Source organism: Psammomys obesus, unplaced genomic scaffold, assembly GCF_907164565.1.
Source record: "Psammomys obesus unplaced genomic scaffold, mPsaObe1.curated_primary_1811, whole genome shotgun sequence".
Taxonomy (NCBI): Eukaryota; Metazoa; Chordata; class Mammalia; order Rodentia; family Muridae; genus Psammomys; species Psammomys obesus.
The window spans coordinates 2,836,199-2,856,359 of record NW_026585687.1 but is presented as its reverse complement, the minus strand read 5'-3'; the positions used below and the strand labels follow the sequence as shown (position 1 = coordinate 2,856,359).

The 20,161-nt window shown below is 45.5% G+C and overlaps 1 protein-coding gene across 1 annotated transcript; it reads right to left on the bottom strand.

The window, feature by feature from the left end:
* Positions 1-9,232: 9,232 nt before the first annotated feature.
* Positions 9,233-18,525, bottom strand: Fgf16 (fibroblast growth factor 16). Its single transcript, XM_055592477.1, has 3 exons — positions 18,252-18,525; positions 10,848-10,951; positions 9,233-9,478 (listed from the first exon to the last, which is right to left on the bottom strand). Exons 1-3 carry the CDS (start codon positions 18,523-18,525, stop codon positions 9,233-9,235), a joined length of 624 nt encoding a protein of 207 aa, XP_055448452.1.
* Between the last annotated feature and the right edge of the window lie 1,636 nt (positions 18,526-20,161).

Below are 20,161 nucleotides of genomic sequence, written 5' to 3'. Positions count from 1 at the left end.
TGTCCAGAGTGAAAAAATCCATAGGGACAGAAAGTAGATTAGGGGTTACCAGGGGCTGGCTTACTTAATGTTTTCAGAATTTTTGCTTAGGTTGATGAAAAGGTTTGGATCGTGGTGCCTGTTGCACAATACTGAAAATATAATTAATATTATAGTTGTGTGTATTTTAAAATTGTTAAAAGGGCAGATTCTGCTCTATACACTTTATTACAATAAAATGATTTTTTTATTCAAGAAAAATAAAATCAAAATTCACACACACACACACACACACACACAAATAATGATTGATAGGAAGCTACCACTGGACGGCTTGTGTCTTCTATGAGATGTGAGAGAGGGTCATCCACAGAGAGCAAAGAGTGCTTGATCCAGAACAGGCTGGAGCCGAGCTTGAGACAAATGGGGCTGAACTAACGCTGTGTTCACGCCCTGTTCTCATGATAAGAATCACTTGGGGACTTGTTAACCATCCAGAAAGCTGATTCTCAAAGTGCTGTTCAAGGGGTCCTGGGGTCAGTGAGGCCCTCTCTTTTCCAGTTACATGTCTCTGAAACTAGCTGGGTTTCCCTCTCTATTTCAGCCAAAAGAACATGTAGCAACAAATTAAATGCAGGGCAGATATGAACATCCATTCAATTCTGCCACTGTAATTTTTTGCAGTTAGAAAAACTGATGGAAGATAGAGGCTCTGTAAACTTTTGCAATGCTATGAGTTTGGGCTAAAGTGGGAATTGTCTATTTGCTGCTGAAACCATTACAGAATTGTGCGTTGGCGGGGGAAGGAAGCACATCTGTGGGTTCCTCAGTTTGTGTAGCTCATGCAACTCAGTTCTCTCTACAGATTTTGTCACACATGGAACATTCTATCAAATCTCTAAGGAGAAAAGAGTTTTTAAATTAATTTCTTCTTTGGCAGTTTCATACAGACACAGTCCATTCTGACTCCTCTCATCTCCTACCCTCTCTTACCTCCGTTCCACCCCTGTCAAACCCCCTTTCTTTTCGATGGTCACACCTTTTTGTTTTGTTTTGTGGCCCACCAAGTTTAACCTGGGCCATCTAATTCAACCATCCCAACGTTAAAAAAAAAAAATTAATCATTAAAATTAACTACCCAGGAGGTGGGTGGCTCTGCAGGTTAAAGCGATTGCTAAGCCAGCCTAAGGACCTGAGTTCAATCCCTAGAACTATTGTAGAAAGCTGATGTTGGTGGTGTGCATTTGTAATTTCAGTACTTCCGTGGTAAGATGGGAGGCAGAAGTAGAATGAATTTGAAGCTAACGAGCCTGGAGCACACAGTGCAAGAGAAATTACAAGATGAAAAGAGACAGTTGTTCCCTGAAAAGTAGCCTTCTGCCACTTGTGTGCCTCTCCCCCCATATATATATACATATATATATATATATATATGCATATATATATATGCATATATATATGCACACATATATCACATAAAACACACACACATGCACACACAAACATACACACCCCTCATGATAAAGGACAGACACCAAAGAGTGGAAAATGTAAAACACCATCACTCTTGATATTATGGAGATGTAGTCGTTTTAGTAAATGTTACCTATGAGTAACATTTCATCATTTATGACTTAATGACTTATCAGTTAATGAGTATCATTTCATCATTTTATACAAATTACAGGCAGGTACCACCACTCCTAGTTTTCCAAGTAATTTTTGAAGGTATAAGGGTTTCTGAGAACAAAAATTCGAGAACTATTGACAGAGAAAAGCAACAGTTGCAAATTGTGATTTAGATGGCTTCCCCATCTTTCAGCTAGGACTGAACATGGAAATTTTGATTTGGAAAGTTTTTCTTAAGGCCCTGGACTATTTTTAGACAATCATACCAGGTACTTACTGACGATACTTGGTACATGTTGAACCAGTGTAAGGGTGTTCCAATTCTAGGAGTGCTTATGGCTGCCAGATAGAATTAAAACTAGGGGAATCAGGATTGTCATGCAGAAAATAGCTGGACCCGTGCTGGCTGTGTGGGTAGTGACAGTGTTTGATGAGCAGATTCTCACAGTTGGTGCCTAGTAGTGCTAGCCACCCAAGAACAGGAATTGCAATGGGACACTGAAAACTTCAGCTGCCTGGGGTTCCCTCGGGACTTATTTTAAGTCATTTTGTACTGTGTACACATGGCTGCCATTCAGGTTGTCCACTGAGAAGCTCTGTCCTGGGTTACGTTGGGGGAAGAGTTCAGGCACCTCTGGGGTCTGAACATAATAGCCTAAGGGGGGGGGACTGAGGCAACCTAGAGGATGTAGTTTCAGAAGAGATCTGGGAGGCATGGTAGGCTTTAGGCTGGTACTATATTCCTAGTATGGATGTGGGTGTTCATCCTAATCATCAGTGTTTGGGGACCTTCCACGATCCCCTGAGTTGATTATTTCTCTATCATGTATAACACCAACCCCCAGTCTTGGTCTGAGACAGTGTCTTGCTGTGTTTGCCAGTTTGATCTTGAACTCCTGAACTAACAGTGATCTTTCTGTTTCAGCTTCCCCAGTAGTTGGGGTGACAGGGCATGCCATCACAGCCAGCTTTCCTGTGCAGTGCTTTGCAGTCATCTCTCAGTGCAATCTGTAGAGATTCACTTATGTCTGACTATCTGATTAAGCTATGCCATGAAGGCAAAAACTGTCCTAGCCACATTTATGCCTCTAAGCTTGTAATAGGTGTTCAGTAATGGTCAGTGAATTAAGGAATGATTGAATTTGTACAAAGAGTTAGGAAGTAAAGGAATCAGATGTAAAATAAGGGGCTACTGTTAGCCTAAGCTATGTAATGAGACTTCATCTCAGAATTCAAGGGGTGACTCAGTGAGAGTGCTCACTAGTACGCACAAAGCCCTAGGTTTGATCCTCAGCAGTATGAGCATGCACGTGCGCGCGCGCGCGCGCGCGCGCACACACACACACACACACACACAGAAAGAGAGGGGGGGGAGAGAGAGAGAGACAAAGACACAGAGAGAGAAGAGACAGAGTGAGGATAAAAGAAAGACAGAAGAAAATATGAGGTTGGTCTGATTCCAGGGCCTGAAGAACTATTATCTGCATGTCTGCAGTGCAAATGAGAAAAAACAGAGCTGACTGCAAGAGATAGAGAAGAGAACCTGCAGCCCATGTTGGATGGAGGGGTGAGCAGACTATTGAGGGTCATAGCAAAGTGGGTTTCTTTGAACTTGCCACCAGAGGGTTGGCATGGAGACCTACTAAAAAAGTTCTTCCATGACAAGCCAAAAGACCTTCTAAGCCTCCTGTTGAGTAAAGAAGTTAGATGAGTAAAAACGAATGTGCCTTTCAAAAGAGCAGCACCTCCTGTCTGGTCCCCTTTTCCCTGCTCCCCTGGTCTTCATTGATGGATCCCAGATTATTAAACACAGAAGAAGGTTTACTAGCTCTGGCAATGTAAGAGAAGGGGAAGGTGGTCCTCAAGAACCAACCTTTTGAGGAAGAAGAAGGCTAGGGTTGCTCTCCAAACCTGAACTGAGCTCAGGTGACCCCTGGCCTAACCACAAGTCCTGAGCCTGACATGTTTATTACTGTACCTCCAGAAATTTGATGATGGGCACTGCAGAGTCTTGGAGGTAAGAGTGATTCAGGTCCTTTTTTCTGTTTTTTGACTAAGTTCCTTTGGGAAGCTACTGCTATGTGGGTCCAGTGAACTACTTGTGTCTTGGCCCTAGTGTTTCCATGCCTTGTTTTTTTGAACATAAGCCACATTTGTGGCTTGAATGCTTCTACCAAAATTTCTGTTAAACTTTAATTTCTTCTTGGAGATGTTAAGAAGGTAGAGATTCACTAGCTCTCTTGATGCATGCTTGTCATCCCAGCACTTTGGGGGCTGAAGCAGGAGGATTTACAGTTTGAGATCATTCTGGGCTACACAGCAAGACTTTTCCAAACTAACAAATAAAGGTGGAAACTTGATCTGACTGTGGTATCTGGTGGTGGTGTGTTGGGGAGTGTGGCAGTGAGGGCGAAGCACTAGTGCTATAGGAAGATGTCTTCTGTCTTGTCCTGTGGTGCAATGTGCCACCTTGGGACTCTACCTAGTGGTCCTGTGAATGAAGAGGACCTCCAGATGCAGGTTTTGTCTGATCATGAATTCCTTATCTTAGAAACCTTTATAAATTAGACTCTGATATTCAGTTATTACAATAGAAAGTAGAGCAAGTGGAGACAGAGAGATGGCTCGGCAGTTATGAGCATTGGCTGCTCTTCCAGAGGACCCGGATTTGATTCCCAGCACCCACATGGTGTCTCACAACCATCTGTAATCCAGTTCCAGGAGATCTGGCATCCTCTTCTGACCTCCTTGGGTGCCAGGTACACACATATATGAAGACAAAACATTATGAACAAAATTTAAAAACTAATAATTAAAAATTGACAGAACAAAAGCGGAGTAAGACATTAAGGAGAGTGGTAGTAGGGTGACAAGGAAAGGCGTGAACAATGCTCTTGGCCACCTTTCCTTGTTTTTCTTTTTCTCGAGACAGTGTTTCTCTGTGTAGCCCTGGCTGTCTTAGACCCATTTTTTTAGACCAGCCTGGCCTCAAACTCACAGAGATCCACCTTCCTCTGCCTTCTTGAGTGCTGGAATTACAGGTGTGCACTGCTATGCCTGACTGGCCACCAGTTCTTATGCCAGATGCTTTCTGGCTGTAGAAACTCTTAAGGTGGCCATCTCGAGCTCTTGAAGGATGCTTCACGGTCCAAATATATGTGTTCACACGTTATTTTGGGGCATTCTGGCCCAGGTGGCCTTCATTGGATCATTATAAACCTCATGAACCCTAAGTTGGGGATTTATGATCGTCATTGTTTTCCTTGACACAGATAGTAATTGGGCAGCACATTTAGGTCTTATATATTCTTTCTAGGACCATCACTATTGTTCAAAAGAATTCTGGGAGCCTCACAAAATATATAGGTGGTAAGTTAATACCACATCCTACCATTTATATAGTATTTACCTTGTGTGTACTAAATGATACAATATTGTCAAGTGGTTGTCTAGTCTCTAAACACTTATAGTGACAGGGAACTCGTTCATTATCTTTCTCTTGACACACCCAACTTTATCATGGTCCTATTTAGGTATACTTAGAACTTGATATCGCACTCTAGATTATTCTGTTATATGATACCTAAGTACTTCCTTGCCCAGGATCTGTAGCATGTTTGCATATATAGAGACATGCATACATGGTATAGGAGTCATGTATGGCTCCGAATTTCATTCAGTTGCTTATTCATTCTTTCAACCAATTGGCATTTCTTCAAGATTTCCCAAGAGCCTGTTTTGCTCCAGGAATATTCTAACCATGGGGAAGTGATGCAGAGATGACTAAAATGTGCTCTCCATACATGGTTTCATTTAAGGCAGAGCTTACTTTTCTAGATTTTTTTTTTAGGTTGGTGCAACATAACCTACTGTGTTAGCTCTTTGGGAATATGGTGTCAAACTCTTGTCAATTGATGTAGTGATACTAGCTAATGCATTTTACATCCTCATTTCTAGAATTTATCCTTCTTTTTGAAAATGAGAATAGTTGGGATTACTAGTCTCTGGCCACATGCCCCATTGACTGTTACCATGAGTTCATCAGCAAGAAGAAGTCCCCTGCTGTGGCATTCTTCTAGTCTGATCTCCTTTACTTTTATCTACAGGGAAGGAGGACTGACCATTTGGGGTCTTTCTCTATCTCACTGCTATGACATTTTTCTTACACATCCTTGTGCAATATGGTGACTATGATCTTTCCAAATCAGAGCTAATGGGTCCATTTATATAACAGTAGCCATGCCTGAAGAGAGATGTCACTTTCTTATTGATTACAATAGATTTTATGAATCTCACAAGCTGTGGCTGATTATCAAGGATTCTAGATAGAAAGCTCTGATAGATAGCTTAGGTAAAAGTTTTAAAACCAAGGTCAGTGAGATGGCTCAGTGGTGAAGATACTTGCTGTCTAGCCTGACAATATTAGTTAAATCCCCAGGCCCCATATGGAAGACTCCTGCAAATTGTCCTCTGAATTCTACACATGGTACATGTATTCCTGCAGACGGACAGACATAAATACATACATGCACACACTAAAAAGGTAATAAAAGTGAATGAAAAAATAATTCAAGGTGTAGCCAGGCATGGTGGTGCATGCTTGTAATCTTAGCACTTGTGGAGTAGAGAAAAGAGGATCAAATGTACAAAGTTATTCTCAGCTAGAAATCAAATTCAAGGCAAGCCTGGGCTGTATAAAGCCCTATCTCAAAACAAAATAAATCAAAACAAAAAAAAAAAAAAAAACAAAAAACAACCAACCAAACCAAACCAAACCAAACCAAATGAAAAACAATTACAAAAATCACAGTTATCAAGGTGTAAAACTGGGTATGCTATTACACATCTGTAGTCTTAGCATTCAAGAGGCTGAAATAGGATGATCACCCGATCTAGGGAGTCTGAGGACAACACAGCAAAGCCCTGTCTCAAAATAAAACAAAACAAACAAAAAACTATCAAGGTCTGATGCTCATTACTGACATGATAATCCAGGTGGGGTGATGCACACCTGAAAAGTTAGAGCTCAGGAGGCTGATGCAGGATTGTGAGCTTGTGGCCAGCCTGCGATACAGAGCAACTTTTTAGGCCAGCCTAAGACGCCCTAAGACATAACATTTTTTTTTTTTAATGTAGCTGGCTTTTAATCTTGGAGAATTTTATACACTGTGTCTCTTTTCCATAGCTCAACATAAACAATAGCTTTTGTTTTCCTTAATCCTGTTGGTTCTTCCAAGTAGACATTGTCTTTGTTGGGAAACACCCTACTACATCTAGCCCACTGAAATGTCCACTTTGGGGATTCCACTGATCAGCATGCTAGTTAATGATGACATGTTGTATAATCAGCTTTTTCCTTCAGCATTAGGGACAGAACCATGCATGGAAGGCAAGTGCTTTTCCACTGAGCTACATTCCCAGCCTTCAATTTAGTTCTTATCATAGTCTTATCTGGTCTTTCAGGTAAGCATCCCCATATAGGTGGCTTCTCTATTGGGTACTTAAATTTGGGGGAGCTTTAATAGCTCTTTTGCTTTTCCTTTTTTGTGTGGTGCTGGGTACAGTGTTGGGAATAGAATCTAGGGCCTGGCCCATGTTAGGAGCAGCCTTACCAGGCCACGGTAGAGGACAATGCAGCCACTTTTGATGAGAACTGATAGACTAAGATCAGAAAGGAGAGGAGAACCTCCCCTATCAGTGGACTTGGGGAGGGGCATGCATGCAGAAAGGGGAGGGAGGGTGGGATCGGGAGGGGAGGAGGGAGGGGCTTATGGGGGGATACAAAATGAATAAAGTGTAATTAATAAAAAAAAAAGAAGCACTTCACCATTGATCTGTAGCTATACCATTGGTTTTGCTTTGCAAATGAGCCGGTATCTAATCAGTTTGACTCATAGGTACAAATGGAAAAATAGTGGATGCCTACATGATGGCCAGGATGAGGAAAAACTATCCTAGATTCTAAACCTTTGCCTGCCAGGCTTTCATACCCTTTGTGTGCTCAACAAGACTTGTTATCACTTTGATGCCAATATCTTGTACCCCTACTTCTGGAAATATCAGTCAAGCGTCCAGGGATTTAAAGGCAAGATACCTATGATGATCTGGGAGAGAGAGCTCTGAGGTAGACCACTATTCTTCCTTCTTTTCTTTCTCAGGACTAACACTATCCTACTAATTTACTTATGAACCATTAACAAAAATCTCTTTAGGGTGTTAGTTCTCAAACTGTATCATGATGTGCTTAGGAATTCCCTGGCAAGCTTGATGCCATACAAGGTGCTTGATCCTGTCTCAAATTCTGCAGATTTCTATCCCTAAGCAGTTTTCAGGTGATGCTGTTGGGCAAGAGACCACGTGCTCTGAGCACTGCTGCTCTAAGGGAATGTGCCGACAGTTTCCCAGAATCCTCTAGGATGCTGGGTTGATTACAGCCAGTAGGATAATGTGTTCTAGCAGGGAAGTTGACTGGTTTAAAAACTCCTCTCCTCGAAGACTACTATTTTAAATTGTTTCACCTTCATATCTGAAGTAAAGGTTCACCAATTAGATCTCTGTCCTTAGAACTCTGGGCCTCCTCAAGTCCCTAATGAAGGTTCCTCTGTGCTCAATTCTAAATGTTTACAAATGGGAGCTTCGGTAAGAACTGTTGGTTGGGGCTTTCCTAAAGATCCAATAAGTCATGGGACCAGAGCACTAGGTCTTGAAGTAGGCCCCTAGATAATGCTACCACGCTGGATGATGGGAGTCACCCAACTCAAGCTGCATGAGCTTGCCATTGAGAATTCTAATGACCTGAAGAAAAAGAGGCTGGGCAGCCTTTTTATTCTACTGAATGTGCAAATCAATGGAATTAGACACTGGTTTATAATATAAAGACAATTTTATTGCCAATAAAAGCCTTTAATAACTCATTTTTTTTCCTGTTTCAGTAGGACCTTATTCTTTCTGATGAAAATCCAGTCACAGCATCTCTCATTAAAAATAAAATTATTTTGAAATAAATAAATATATAAAATAAATAGCATATACATTTCATAAATAGTCTGTCCTTATGCACAGTATCCATGCTTACATTTTAATATCATTTCCTTACAACCTACCCCATATCTCCCACTTCCGGTGGCAGGAAAACTGCATGTCAGGACGAACGAGAGATCTGCAGAGCCAGGGCAGGGATGGCTTGCAGCAGGGCTGGAGCCCCTAGGATTTTCCAAATGACTCTTTCCCAAAGCTCTTTTAGGTAGCATCTACGGCAGAGTTCTTGGTCTTTCATTTGCACCACATCTCAAGGTATCTGGGTAGATTGTGAGGCAAGAAGGCCTTGGCCCTTAGTAGGGGCTCCCGTTCTTGTCATGCCAGCTCACGGGAAAGAGCATGAGTAAAGCAAAAAAGTATATACAAGATTCCCTCGGCACTACCCCTCCCCCCCTGTCCCTCCCCAAAATAACCCAACCTTGATATACACTTTGAACAAGGTGACAGCTGGGTCAAGTTGAACAGTAAGTGCTTCTCTGTTATCTAATTGATAGGAAGGAAAAATTGAAAAGCTACGAGTATAAAGTTTGCAGAGCCAACCATGGCCACAGAGTACGTGGGTCACAGAGGTGGCACCAGAGGTCCTTTACCTATAGCGGAAGAGGTCTCTGGACATGGAGGGCAACTTAGAAGGATCTACTGGCCTGGGTAAAAAGTGAGTGAATTTCTGGTGTCGTTTAGTCCTGTACCCCTCCCGGGGTGAGCCGTCTTTATTCAGGGCCACATAGTACTGTCTCTCCGAGTCCGAGTGTTTGTACAAGGTGGAGGCATAGGTGTTGTACCAGTTTTCTTCAAACTGTTCCCGGAAAACACATTCACGTGTGAGTTTCTTCTGTGAGGGTGAGAAAATAAAGCAGAGCTCATTATATGACTTGTCCTCCCATCCCAGCTTGCTGGTGGAGAAACCCTGAAATAGCAACAGCACATTGAGATTAGAAAATTTCAGTCCTGTCTCCCCACGTGACCAAGGTGTCTTTCTTCCAAGCAGTATAAAACCCTCCCAATTGTAGCTTCTTTATCCCCTTTCATGAGCCACACAAAAATGTTTTGGGTGTGATCTTTCCTGAAGGGAGGAGATTTGGAGGAGCTGGCTCTGGCTGGTTCTTTAAACCCCAGAATTTCCATGACGGCCTTCCAATGCCCCTCTGGCACCCACCAAGCTCACTTCCTACTTATGGTTGGTAATGTTCGAAGGCATTGAGATTACAGTCACCCACATCAACTGGCAGGCAAAGACCATGGGTCTATATAAAGCTGCATGGGAGGTGAGCTGTGATCGCTCCTAATGAGCAGCCTGTCAGTTGGAAAGCTCAGAAAAGATCTCCTTGAAAAGCTCCTCCAATCTGGCTACTTCAAGCTGGCAGCTCCTGGGTCCTCCTGCTTCCCAGCCCTTCTCATACTTTATCTGGGCCTCCATACTGCTTGCTGGGGTGCCCGATACTGAGTGCTGGGGACAGGCCTATCTCCAAGGTGTCAGGGAAAAATGTGTTCTGATTTTATGGGGTATAGCCAGCCAGAAAGCATGCTATGTGACTCAAAAGTCCAAGCCAGAATACTGGAATCTTCTGAAAGGGTTAAGGTCAGCAAAGTCACTTACCATGCCCAGTGCTGGGCTAGCTTCCAGAACACAGAAAATGAATTGCAGCCAGCCCATTCCTACCTAGGGGTTGGGGCTGTCACCAGTCCCTGGAACCCTCATTCTTCATTTGTTGGTGTTATTTGGCCTTTGGGGCTCAGCTGAAGCAATCTGGAAACCAGGGACTGGGTTACTAACTTTAGAATCCTTACTGGAAGGGTGACTCTTTCACTGTATGTTATTTTTGCGCCTGCTCATCAGCTACTGCTCTGGGGACCCACTGAAACTAAGATATACACTTTAAACACATTAATGCCCCAAACCCCAAGCATCTACTGACAAGCCAGCGTGGCTTCCTGTTATCATAGCACTAGCAGGCACTCTAACGGAAACTATGAAAGCAAACGTATCACAGAAAGCCTTGTTTGGATGGAGGGCTGAACAAGTGAAGAGGCATGGTGGCGCAAGGCTCTGGGCAGCCAGGAACAAGAAGATGCAAATCCTTTACAGTCATATAAGGAAAGGGCTTTTTTCAGGTGCTAGAGAAACAATTTTATCATTTTGCTCTAGGCTGTCCAAACATCGGTAGTAATAGCCTCTGATAAACAGAAAAGCTGAAACTTACCGATCCATATAGCTCTCCTCGCTCATTCATTCCTAGGTACAGGCCAGAGTCCACTCCTCGGATGCTGATCAGGCCCACAGCCAAGCTGATAAATTCCAGAATTCCTGGGACAAAAATGACACCACCATTCTGTTTCTGACATGGAGCTAGGAGAAAGCTGTTCAGGTGATATGAGCTAGCTACCAATCATTTACTCCCCAACTACAGGCAGCCCTGGGTATCCATGTAGAATCATGTGATGAAGCGTCTTTTGCAGCAAAAAAAAATGAAAACCTCAGGGGAAGGTGCTCAACCTCTCCAAGCCTCAGTATTTCCATGTGTAAAATGGGGAAACAAATCCCTTCCTCTACCTAATTTTCTTCTTTATGGTGCTAGGGTTGGAACTTGGGGCCCTGAGCATGTTAGGAAAGAGTTCTACCACTAGGCTACACCCCCATGCTTCTCAGGCGAAGAAACCATGGGAAGGCTTTCTAACAAATGCTCCATAATTAAGACATCACTGTAGTCCCTGGCACCCACCTGCATTTCCCTGCTGTCCTCTAGGCTGAGTATATTTTTCACCCTCTCAGTTCTCATGTCCTTAAAAAGCACATGAGGCTGTCAACTGCCTGTAACTGACTCTAACGAATGCCACACAGGTCATGCAGTAAGTTTGCTCATCCTGTTTATGGCAGGAGGGAAAAAGTTGGTTTGAAAAGCATCCTCAGCTTGGTCAGCCCCAAACTGAGAAGCCTGTTAAAGTTGAGCCATGGCTGAGTTGGCAGGTAGTATTGGACTACCTACTGATTTGAGATGTTGCAACTTTAAGGGGAAAAGGAAGAAGTTAGAAATGTCCTTTTAACTGACAAGGTGAGAGGTGAAGATTTGAAAATGTTTTCATTTACCCCATGAGAAAAAGAAAATCAGTTATGTAGCAGATAAAGGGATACAGAAACTAAATCCTGGTATACGGAAGAATTCATAATTTTGTTTTAAAATACATTTATTACCCAGGTGAATGTTAACAACTATATTCTTCAATATTCATCTCTCTAACCACATTTTTAACCGAGAGCAAAAACTCAACACAACTGTCTGAAAGCATACACCGAGCTCACACATCTAAGCTATCCTTCGTGCCAAAAGTACAATTAGTAGGAGTAATATTTTGAATATTCTACATAGGAGGTAGAGCTGATCCCACGAGATAAGAATTTTGAGGTCGTTTAGATGACTCAGAGAGTAGAAAAGGTGCTTGCTACCACGCCTGATGATTTGACTTTGATTCCTGGGACCCACATGATAGAAGGAGAGAACAGATTCCTGCAAGTCGTCCTCTAACCTCTACATGTGTGCCATGGCACGCACATCACATCAAACCCCTCTCTGTGTGTGTCTCTCTCTCACACACACAAATTATAAATATGTAAATGTGATAAAAGAAAGATTTTTTTTTTCAAATAAGAGGGAAAGTGTCTGGCAGTGTAGCTCAGACTAATCTTCTGCCTCTGTCTCCCAAGCGCTAAAGTCAAAACTTACAAGCACTGTGTTCTGCAATCGAATTGAAAACACCAACGGGAAGTTTTCTATGGTGCTCTAGTGGCTCAGCTGGCAATAGGTAGGCATTCCTTCAATCATGGTGCCTTTGGCAGTATGTGCTTGCATGGCTCGCTCAGATCTATTTGAAGGATCTATAGTTCTGCCACTAGTCTGTGGGACATTAAGGGTTGTTCATTTGGTTTTCACATTCATATCCTCTGAGTCTTATCTTCATTCTGATTATTAATAACTTTAAAAAGTGTTTTATTGTTGCTGTTGTATGTACCAGGCGTGGCACATGGGTAGAGATCAGAGGACAATTTTGGCAAATCACTTCTCTCTATTCTGGGATCCAGGGACTGACCTCTAGTTCTCAGGCATGTGCAGCCAGTGCTTTGACTTTGGGGTTAGGGAACTTGTCAGGCTCCTGATCCTTAGCCGCTATTGTATCCCATGCAGATCAGTTCAGGCCGAGAATGCCATATGATGGGAAGGAAGGAAGGGGCAGGCAGTGCTGCTGGGGGCTAATCAAGCACTGACTTCATGAACACAAACCATCAACTGTCTGAAGGAGGCTCTGCCCCGATAAGGCATTTTAATAAACAACTCATAAGAGAACATAGGAGGTTCAGAAGCTCCCTTAACTCAGGAAGACGTACAGCTGAGAGAAATAACAGTTAAGATCCAAAGAGGTTTCAAAAGGGTGGGAAATGGGCTGGTTCCAACAGAATAAGCATAATTATAGCCAATAGAAATTACTGTACCTTGGTCCCCCAAACCAGCTTCACAGAATATTTGTGTTTGGGGTTTTGTTAAGGGAAGGTGAGCCTCACATGCACACGCTTAACCTCACTCCCTTGTTCACAGCTTCTTACCATAGTTGCTTTGTCTGAGGGCTTTTCCGCCATCCATCTCCCTCTTTACGTCTCTGTATCCCACCCCTATACACCTGCCACTTCAAAATTGAACTCAGGGCCTTGCACATGCCAGGTAAATAATCTACCATGGTGGTCTCCCCTAACTGCTGTGTTTTCTCTTCAGAGTATGTGTACCTTTGTATTTCTGTGCACCTTAAAAATTTGTGGTTTTGGTGCTGGAGATTGAACCCAGTACCCAGTGTATGTTGTGTGTATTTTAATTATATGTAAGTCTGCCTGTCTTTACAGTGAGGAAATGTGACCCGGTGAAATTTAAATAGCAATGGCTTCCGGGATTTCATTGAACAGTTAGCTCATTATGATGGTCATTAGCAAAATTACTGAAATGTTAATATAGGTAATATAGGGTTAACAAATGGCTCAGCAGATAAAGGCACCTGCTTCTAAGCTGGCCCACTTGAATTCAATTCCAGGGACCCACAAGGTAGAACTTCCCTAAACTGTCCTTTTGACCTCCACACAACACATGTGGCTGTGGGTGGTAGACATGCCTTGCCCAACACCCCCTCACTCATTCTCTCTCTCTCTCTCTCTCTCTCTCACACACACACACACACACAAAAGAAATACAATGTAATAATAATTTTTAAAGTTTAAAATATGACTGGCAAGACGGCTCAGTGGATAACATTGACGGCTGCCTGGCCTCTGACCTGAGTTTGATCCCTGGGACTCACATGATGGAAGACTCCTGAATGTATCCTCTTATCTCCACACATGCGCTGGTGCTGCTCCCTTCCTCCCCAATCCACATGACTGAAAATAATATTTCAAAAAGCTAAGTCAAAACAAAACAGGTCAACATTATCTGGGGGTGGAGGCATACAACTCTACTGCTATTAAGTGGGGTTTTGAGGCAAGAAGATAGGTAATTCAAGACCAGCATGGGATACATAGGAAGAGCCTATCTGGAAAACATAAAACTAAAACAAAATAAAAGAGCAACAACAACAACAAAACAAACAAACAAACAAACAGACAGACAGACAAACACCAGGGAAATGGACACAGGATTATAATCCCAGGAAGATCCCAAATTTAAGGCCAGCCTGGGGTACATAGTGAAACACTGCCTTAAATGATTTAAATTGGTTTTTGTTTTTAAGTACAGAGTTCAGGTTGGTCTTGAAAGTGAACTTTCTATGCAGTTAAAGATGACCTTGAACTCCTGATCTTCCTGCTTCTATCTCCTAGGTGTCAGGATTAACGACTGTGCACCTTTATGCTTTTTTAAAAATTAAAAATAATTCAAAACCTAGTGTGAAAATAGGAAAAAAAAGTGGGGTAGGCTGTATTCAGAGGGATCTAGTTACTAACATTCGAGCAGGAACTATCCTCTGCTCTGTCCTGGCAGGATCACGCTGGGGTTCTTTGTTTGGCTTTAGTGTGTCTAAAGAGGACTGTGGAAACACAGAAGCATGCTCAAAGTAGAGTGGCCTGTCTGGAAAGGAGATTCACACCATGCCTTGATTCTGTTCCGGGTGCTAAACTCGGAGGGACACCAATCCTTGTTACTAAAGGGCTTTGTTTTGCTAGGGCAGGTTGCCTCTCTGCCTCCAATAGCAGCAGTTCCCTCTTCTCTAAGTATCCCATGTCTCAGACTACTCTGAGCTCATTAAGTAGCATAGGGCAGTCTGTGATCTCACTGTGAGAGACCTAGTGTGAGAACAAAATCATGAAACCCAAGAGGTGTGGCCATTTGAGTCACCACAGTTTTTTCCCCAACTCTCTGTGAACCACGATGCCAAAGGACAGATCATACAGGATGTTGCTTGGGTTGTGTCCAGTAACAGGGGTCTCCAACAGCTGGAATCATCCCTGCCCAGCTGTCTTTGGGCATCATTTGCTTTTGCCAACTTTCCTATTAGTTGGATTCAGACTGTGGGAACCCGGTGGCACATGATGATGGAACAGATATTTCTAAACCTTCTCCTGAATCCAAGCCAGCATGAGAGGGGAGAGAAAACAAGCCATTTTCATGTTTTCCCAGCTACAGCTGGACAGGGGTGTTAACAGAAAAGTACCGAGGCAAAGTATTAAGTAGACAAAGTCTGTCGTCAGTTCTCTCACCCCTTCAAGGCCCAGGGACCTCTGTCTTCTCTGCCTCATCTTGACCTGCCCACCTCATGCTCTGGCATTTTCTTGACAGTTTCCAGACTCTTCTCTTCTTACACCTCTCTCCCCAGGGCCTCAATCAAAATGGATCTGTCCTGGGCCCCACTGTTTCAGAACCTAGCTAGATGACTGGTTAATGTGTCATTTAATCTGGTTCCCTCAGCCATCCTGTCAGACCTTGGGGGCCAAGACAGTGCGGCCCTGGCCCTTCGCCAAATAAGAACCAGATTGCTTCCAACCCAAAGCAGCTGCAGCAGCCTGCTCTATCCCACCTGGCGGGAGGCCTCTACTTGAGTCTGGCTCCCAAGCCTGGCTCTGTCAGTCCACAGGTGCCCCTCAGGAATGCCAGGCTCCCTGTGAACCTCACCTAAATGCCAGCAGCCAGGCAGGGACTAAAACACTCGTGGCTACCAGCTGCAGATGGAGAGCAGGGAGCATGTTTAGAACTCACGGATTCCTGGGTATTCCTTGGGGGCCCTGCTCTCCAATTACAACAAATAGCTATTTACTTTCCATGGCCTTTGGAGACTCCCTCCTTCCCTCCAAGCAGAAATCTATAATATTTTATATCTTAAGTCTGGCCTACTTTACCCTGCTGGAATGTTGACTGCTAAAGCACTTATGGAATGTTAAAGTTTCGATTTATTGAATACTTGGCTGATTAACTCAAATGTGGAGGGCAGAAAGTGTGAGCGAACTCAACCACCACCTCGTCCTGTGCCAAAAGCTAAACTGAATAAGAGCGTGTTTGAAAGTTGGCAGGGGAGGTTACAAAGAGACAGCTTTGACCAGTTATCATTTCCTTTCCTGGAAATACCGGTAACTGCCAAGAAATCAGGGAAGCAGGGAAGGGAAAAGGTGATGTGGTGGTGGTCTCAGGCGACTTGGTTTTTCTAAAAGGCCAAACCCAAGCCCGTAGCAAGCCAGTTAAGCAGCAGTGTAAACATCCCTTCCTCAGCCAGCTTTACTTCCTTTGGTTTCTCCTTAAACTTAACACCCTTAGCAGGTCCGGGAGATGAAAAGAAATCAAAATATGTCTTTAGGGAGGCAATTAAAGACCACTTATCCCAAAAGCCTATTACTGATGCATGTCGACCTTGCAAGTTATTGGGCTCAGCTCAGGCACGGAGACGGACAAACACTTGGAGCAGCTGGGAGCAATGCAGCTTCACCCATTTCAACGCCCCTGCCCCATGTCTCAACATCATCCCGTGACTTTGCTTTTATATTTATACACATATATGCTTCTTTTATATACGAACTAGTCCAATATCTTTAGGCCATTTCTGGGAGCCTCTGAGTTCAGGGTGGGAATCCTGGGATTCCTTATGAGGAGGAACAAAAGGGGGACTGCAAAATCACAAGTGATGGAAGGGAAAGAAGCCAAGTTAACATTCCCTCTCCTCCCACCCCACCTCATCACCCTTTTGAGGACCTGCTGCAAGTTTATACAGACACCTGCACCTCTCCATTACCCCTCCCAACCTACTGCACTCTAGCTCTGTTTGAGTGCATTTTTCCAGGATGACATAGACCTCATTAGGGTTCCTGCCTGCTCCCAGCAAGGAAGACCAACCCTGGTCCTAGTTGTTTGCTAGGCTCGGCCTTAAGCTGGCAATTGTCTGCCCCCCCCCATTTTCTTCCTTCCTTCCTTCCTTCCTTCCTTCCTTCCTTCCTTCCTTCCTTCCTTCCTCTCACTGAGTATTCCATATGAAGCTCTAGGAAAACATGTAGAATGGGAAGATGGGAAGGATGAGGAAAAAAAATGAACCATGTTCTATTTGAGGGTAGGAAGAGCTTCCGTACTGGCTTGGGAGTAGAAAGTGCCCTTCTTGCATTATGAGGACCTTGGAAGGAAGCAGAAGACACAGAAGTGTAGCTGTCACAGCACCTGTTTCATAGCTTAATAAAGAGTAAGAAATCGAAAATAAAAAGAATGGCAAATTACTGAAGAGGGAACACATTTGCTTAGAAACCTAAGGACTTCCGTCCCAGATCAAGGTTCATATTAATCGTGTAATTAGTTCTGTATGTGAGAAGGCAGCTGTTTGCTCTGAACAATCTGTACAGTTGTGGGCAGGCAGAGGCAATCCTGCCTGGAGATTAGACATTTCCTGTCCTGGGCCCAAGGGACACCTGTTTCTGGGGCTGGCAGTGGGCTCGGAACAGTTTCCTCACGTGGGCAAAGAGTTAGTTCTGGGCAAAAGATGCCCAAGATTTGTTCTTAAGCGAAGGGCACAGCAAGTTTCTCCTAGATTCTCAGATACCCGGCTCATGCCTTACTGACTGGATTGGCTCCTTCCCTAGGCAGAGCTATCCCAAGGATGACCAGTGTCATGACTGCAGGGTCCCCGCCAGATAAAAGTGGTTCGGGTGCGGGACACGGACCCACCACACCCGTGGCCCATGGCCCATGGCGGTTCCTGCTTTGGGCGATCCCCCGAGGCGCGCCTGCCACCCTCGAGGGTATGCCAGCCGCAGTCCCCTGCCTCCTAGGCGAGGACTCTCACTCTCCAGGCTCCACCTGCTTCCATCCGAGGCCCGACGTTGGGCTCTTCCAAGGATCCCCTAGCTCCAGGAGGAGGGAGGGTGGAGCGGCTGGAAGAGGCCGAGCCGCCATGCGCCTCCGCCCCCTCCCGGAGCGTCGCGGGGCGCGGGGGTCCCCGGGGCGCCACGAGGCTTAGGACCCTGCCACCGTGTCCTGCCCCGACGGGCCCGGACCGCACCCGACCCGGGTAGGCTCAGCGGGCCCCTGCGCGACAACCCCTCGCCGTCGGCTCTCCCTTATGCGGTCCACCCACCTCTCCCACCCCCACCCTGGCTGCGTCCTCACCGAAGCGGCTGTGGTCGTGGCGGGTGCCATGCACCGTGCCGTTGGGGAAGATCTCCAGGTGGAAGCCTGTGCGGCAGTAGAGCTGGCGGCGCCTCAGGATTCCCTTCAGGTGGGCGAAGTCTGTGGGCGAGCCCCGCTGCAGCTTCCCCTCGATCTGGCCCAGACGCTCGTTCAGGAAACCCGGGGAATCAGTTAAGGGCAAGTTCCCCAGGGACGAGGAGAAGCCGTGCAGGTCCCAGTCCAAGGAGGCAAAGACGCCCCCCACCTCCGCCATTGCGGGGCTGAGCTGGGGCCGCGGGGCGCGAACTGCCTCTCCTTGTGGCGGGCGCGGGCTGGTCGGCGGCGCTCGCTCGCTGCTCGGCTCCGCGCTCTGCCTAGCTGCAGCACACGTCTGTTCGCGTCCAAAGAACTTCTCAGCGGCGGGGAGCGTGAGGCAGCGCGCTCCTGACCTTGCTCTCAGTTAAAGTCCGGCTTCCCCTCCGCATCCATCTCTCCTGGCCTCTCATAGCTGGCTTCGTGGAACTATCAGATGCAAAGGGCACTTTATATACGTACCCACTCCCCTTCCATTGACATATTGGATATTTAAATACAAGCCACACCTCACTGGCATCCCCTCAGAGATTGGTGTGTGGGTTCTTTCCCTTTTTCCCCCCTTCTCGTATCCATTTGGCTCTTTTTGGGAGAGGGGGGTGGAAGGGGGAGCAAGCAAACGAGCGAGCTTCACTCCCTTTTATTATGAAAAAAAAATGGCAGTGAAAAGCTACACATTGCAGTGAGGCATAACTGCTTTTGGCAGGTTTTCTTAAACTGCTGATGAAATAACGGAGCCCAGTACGTGGAGGCCATCGGCGCCCACGGCCACGCAGGCCAGTTCCTTGGGGGTCTGCCGGTTGGTCTGCTCCAAGGACCATCCCCGCTTCCCACGCACACATCCTCCAGTTGCTCCCCTCTGGAAAGTGCCTGAGACCAGGGCTCGGGGAAGGCGTCTTCGCTCTGCTGAGCCCCTCTTCTCTAGCCCAAAAGTGACGGCGGAAAGGGCGTCTGGCCTGGGACAGGAGCGCTCCGGTTCCTTTGTTCCGATGTCCCCTAGTCCCACTCCCCACCTGTAGGTCTGCAGGGGGCTGAGAAAAAAAAAAAAAGATCCGGAAGCTGAATGCAGTTGCAACAGTAAGGGCTGCAAGGTGGTGGAGGTCCCAGCAGATGCCAGGAGCGAGACGAGACGGGGCGCGGGGGGGGGGGGTGCTTAAGGGGTCTGGGAGGAGCAGAAAACCACAGTTGGGAAAGAAGACTTTTAAGAACGGATGCTGTGGCTTAGGCGTAGAGGGGTGAGAGGTAAGAATTAGAAAGCGATCTTTTTGAAAAATGATCTCTGTGGCTTTCTGGGGGCGTTTTTTTTTTTTTTTTGTTTTTTTTTTTGTTTTTTTTTTTTTTTTACAAGACTCAGGAGAGCAAGCTCGAGGAGAAACCATTGGAAGTCTGGTGGGGGCTCCCCCCCCACACTTTCTTGTTGGAAACAGGTGTTTCTTTGCTTTGTCCTGTGTCGTGTTCCAAGATACTTTATCAGGAAGAGCGGCAGTCGGGAGTGGGAACTGGCGGCTGCCAGGAAGAGAGTCTGGGTGGAGAGGACCTGGCGAGCAGGTGCCTGCCTGCCTGCCTTAAGGCCCTCCACCTCTGCCCCGCACCTGAACCCCACGGTCTCTCTGGGGGCTCTGGCGCTCAGACTCCTTTTTGCTAATCAAATGGTGTTGTTGCTCACAGTTTTCACACGCAGCAGGCGCAGCAGGCGCTGGCCGCCTTCCCAGGTTCCGGTAGTGACTGAACTCCCAATCCTACCCTTCCGCGCCTTTCCTGCGCCTCCTGCTGGAGACCCCTCTGAGCAGCAAGTTCAAATTCAGGGTTACCATAAA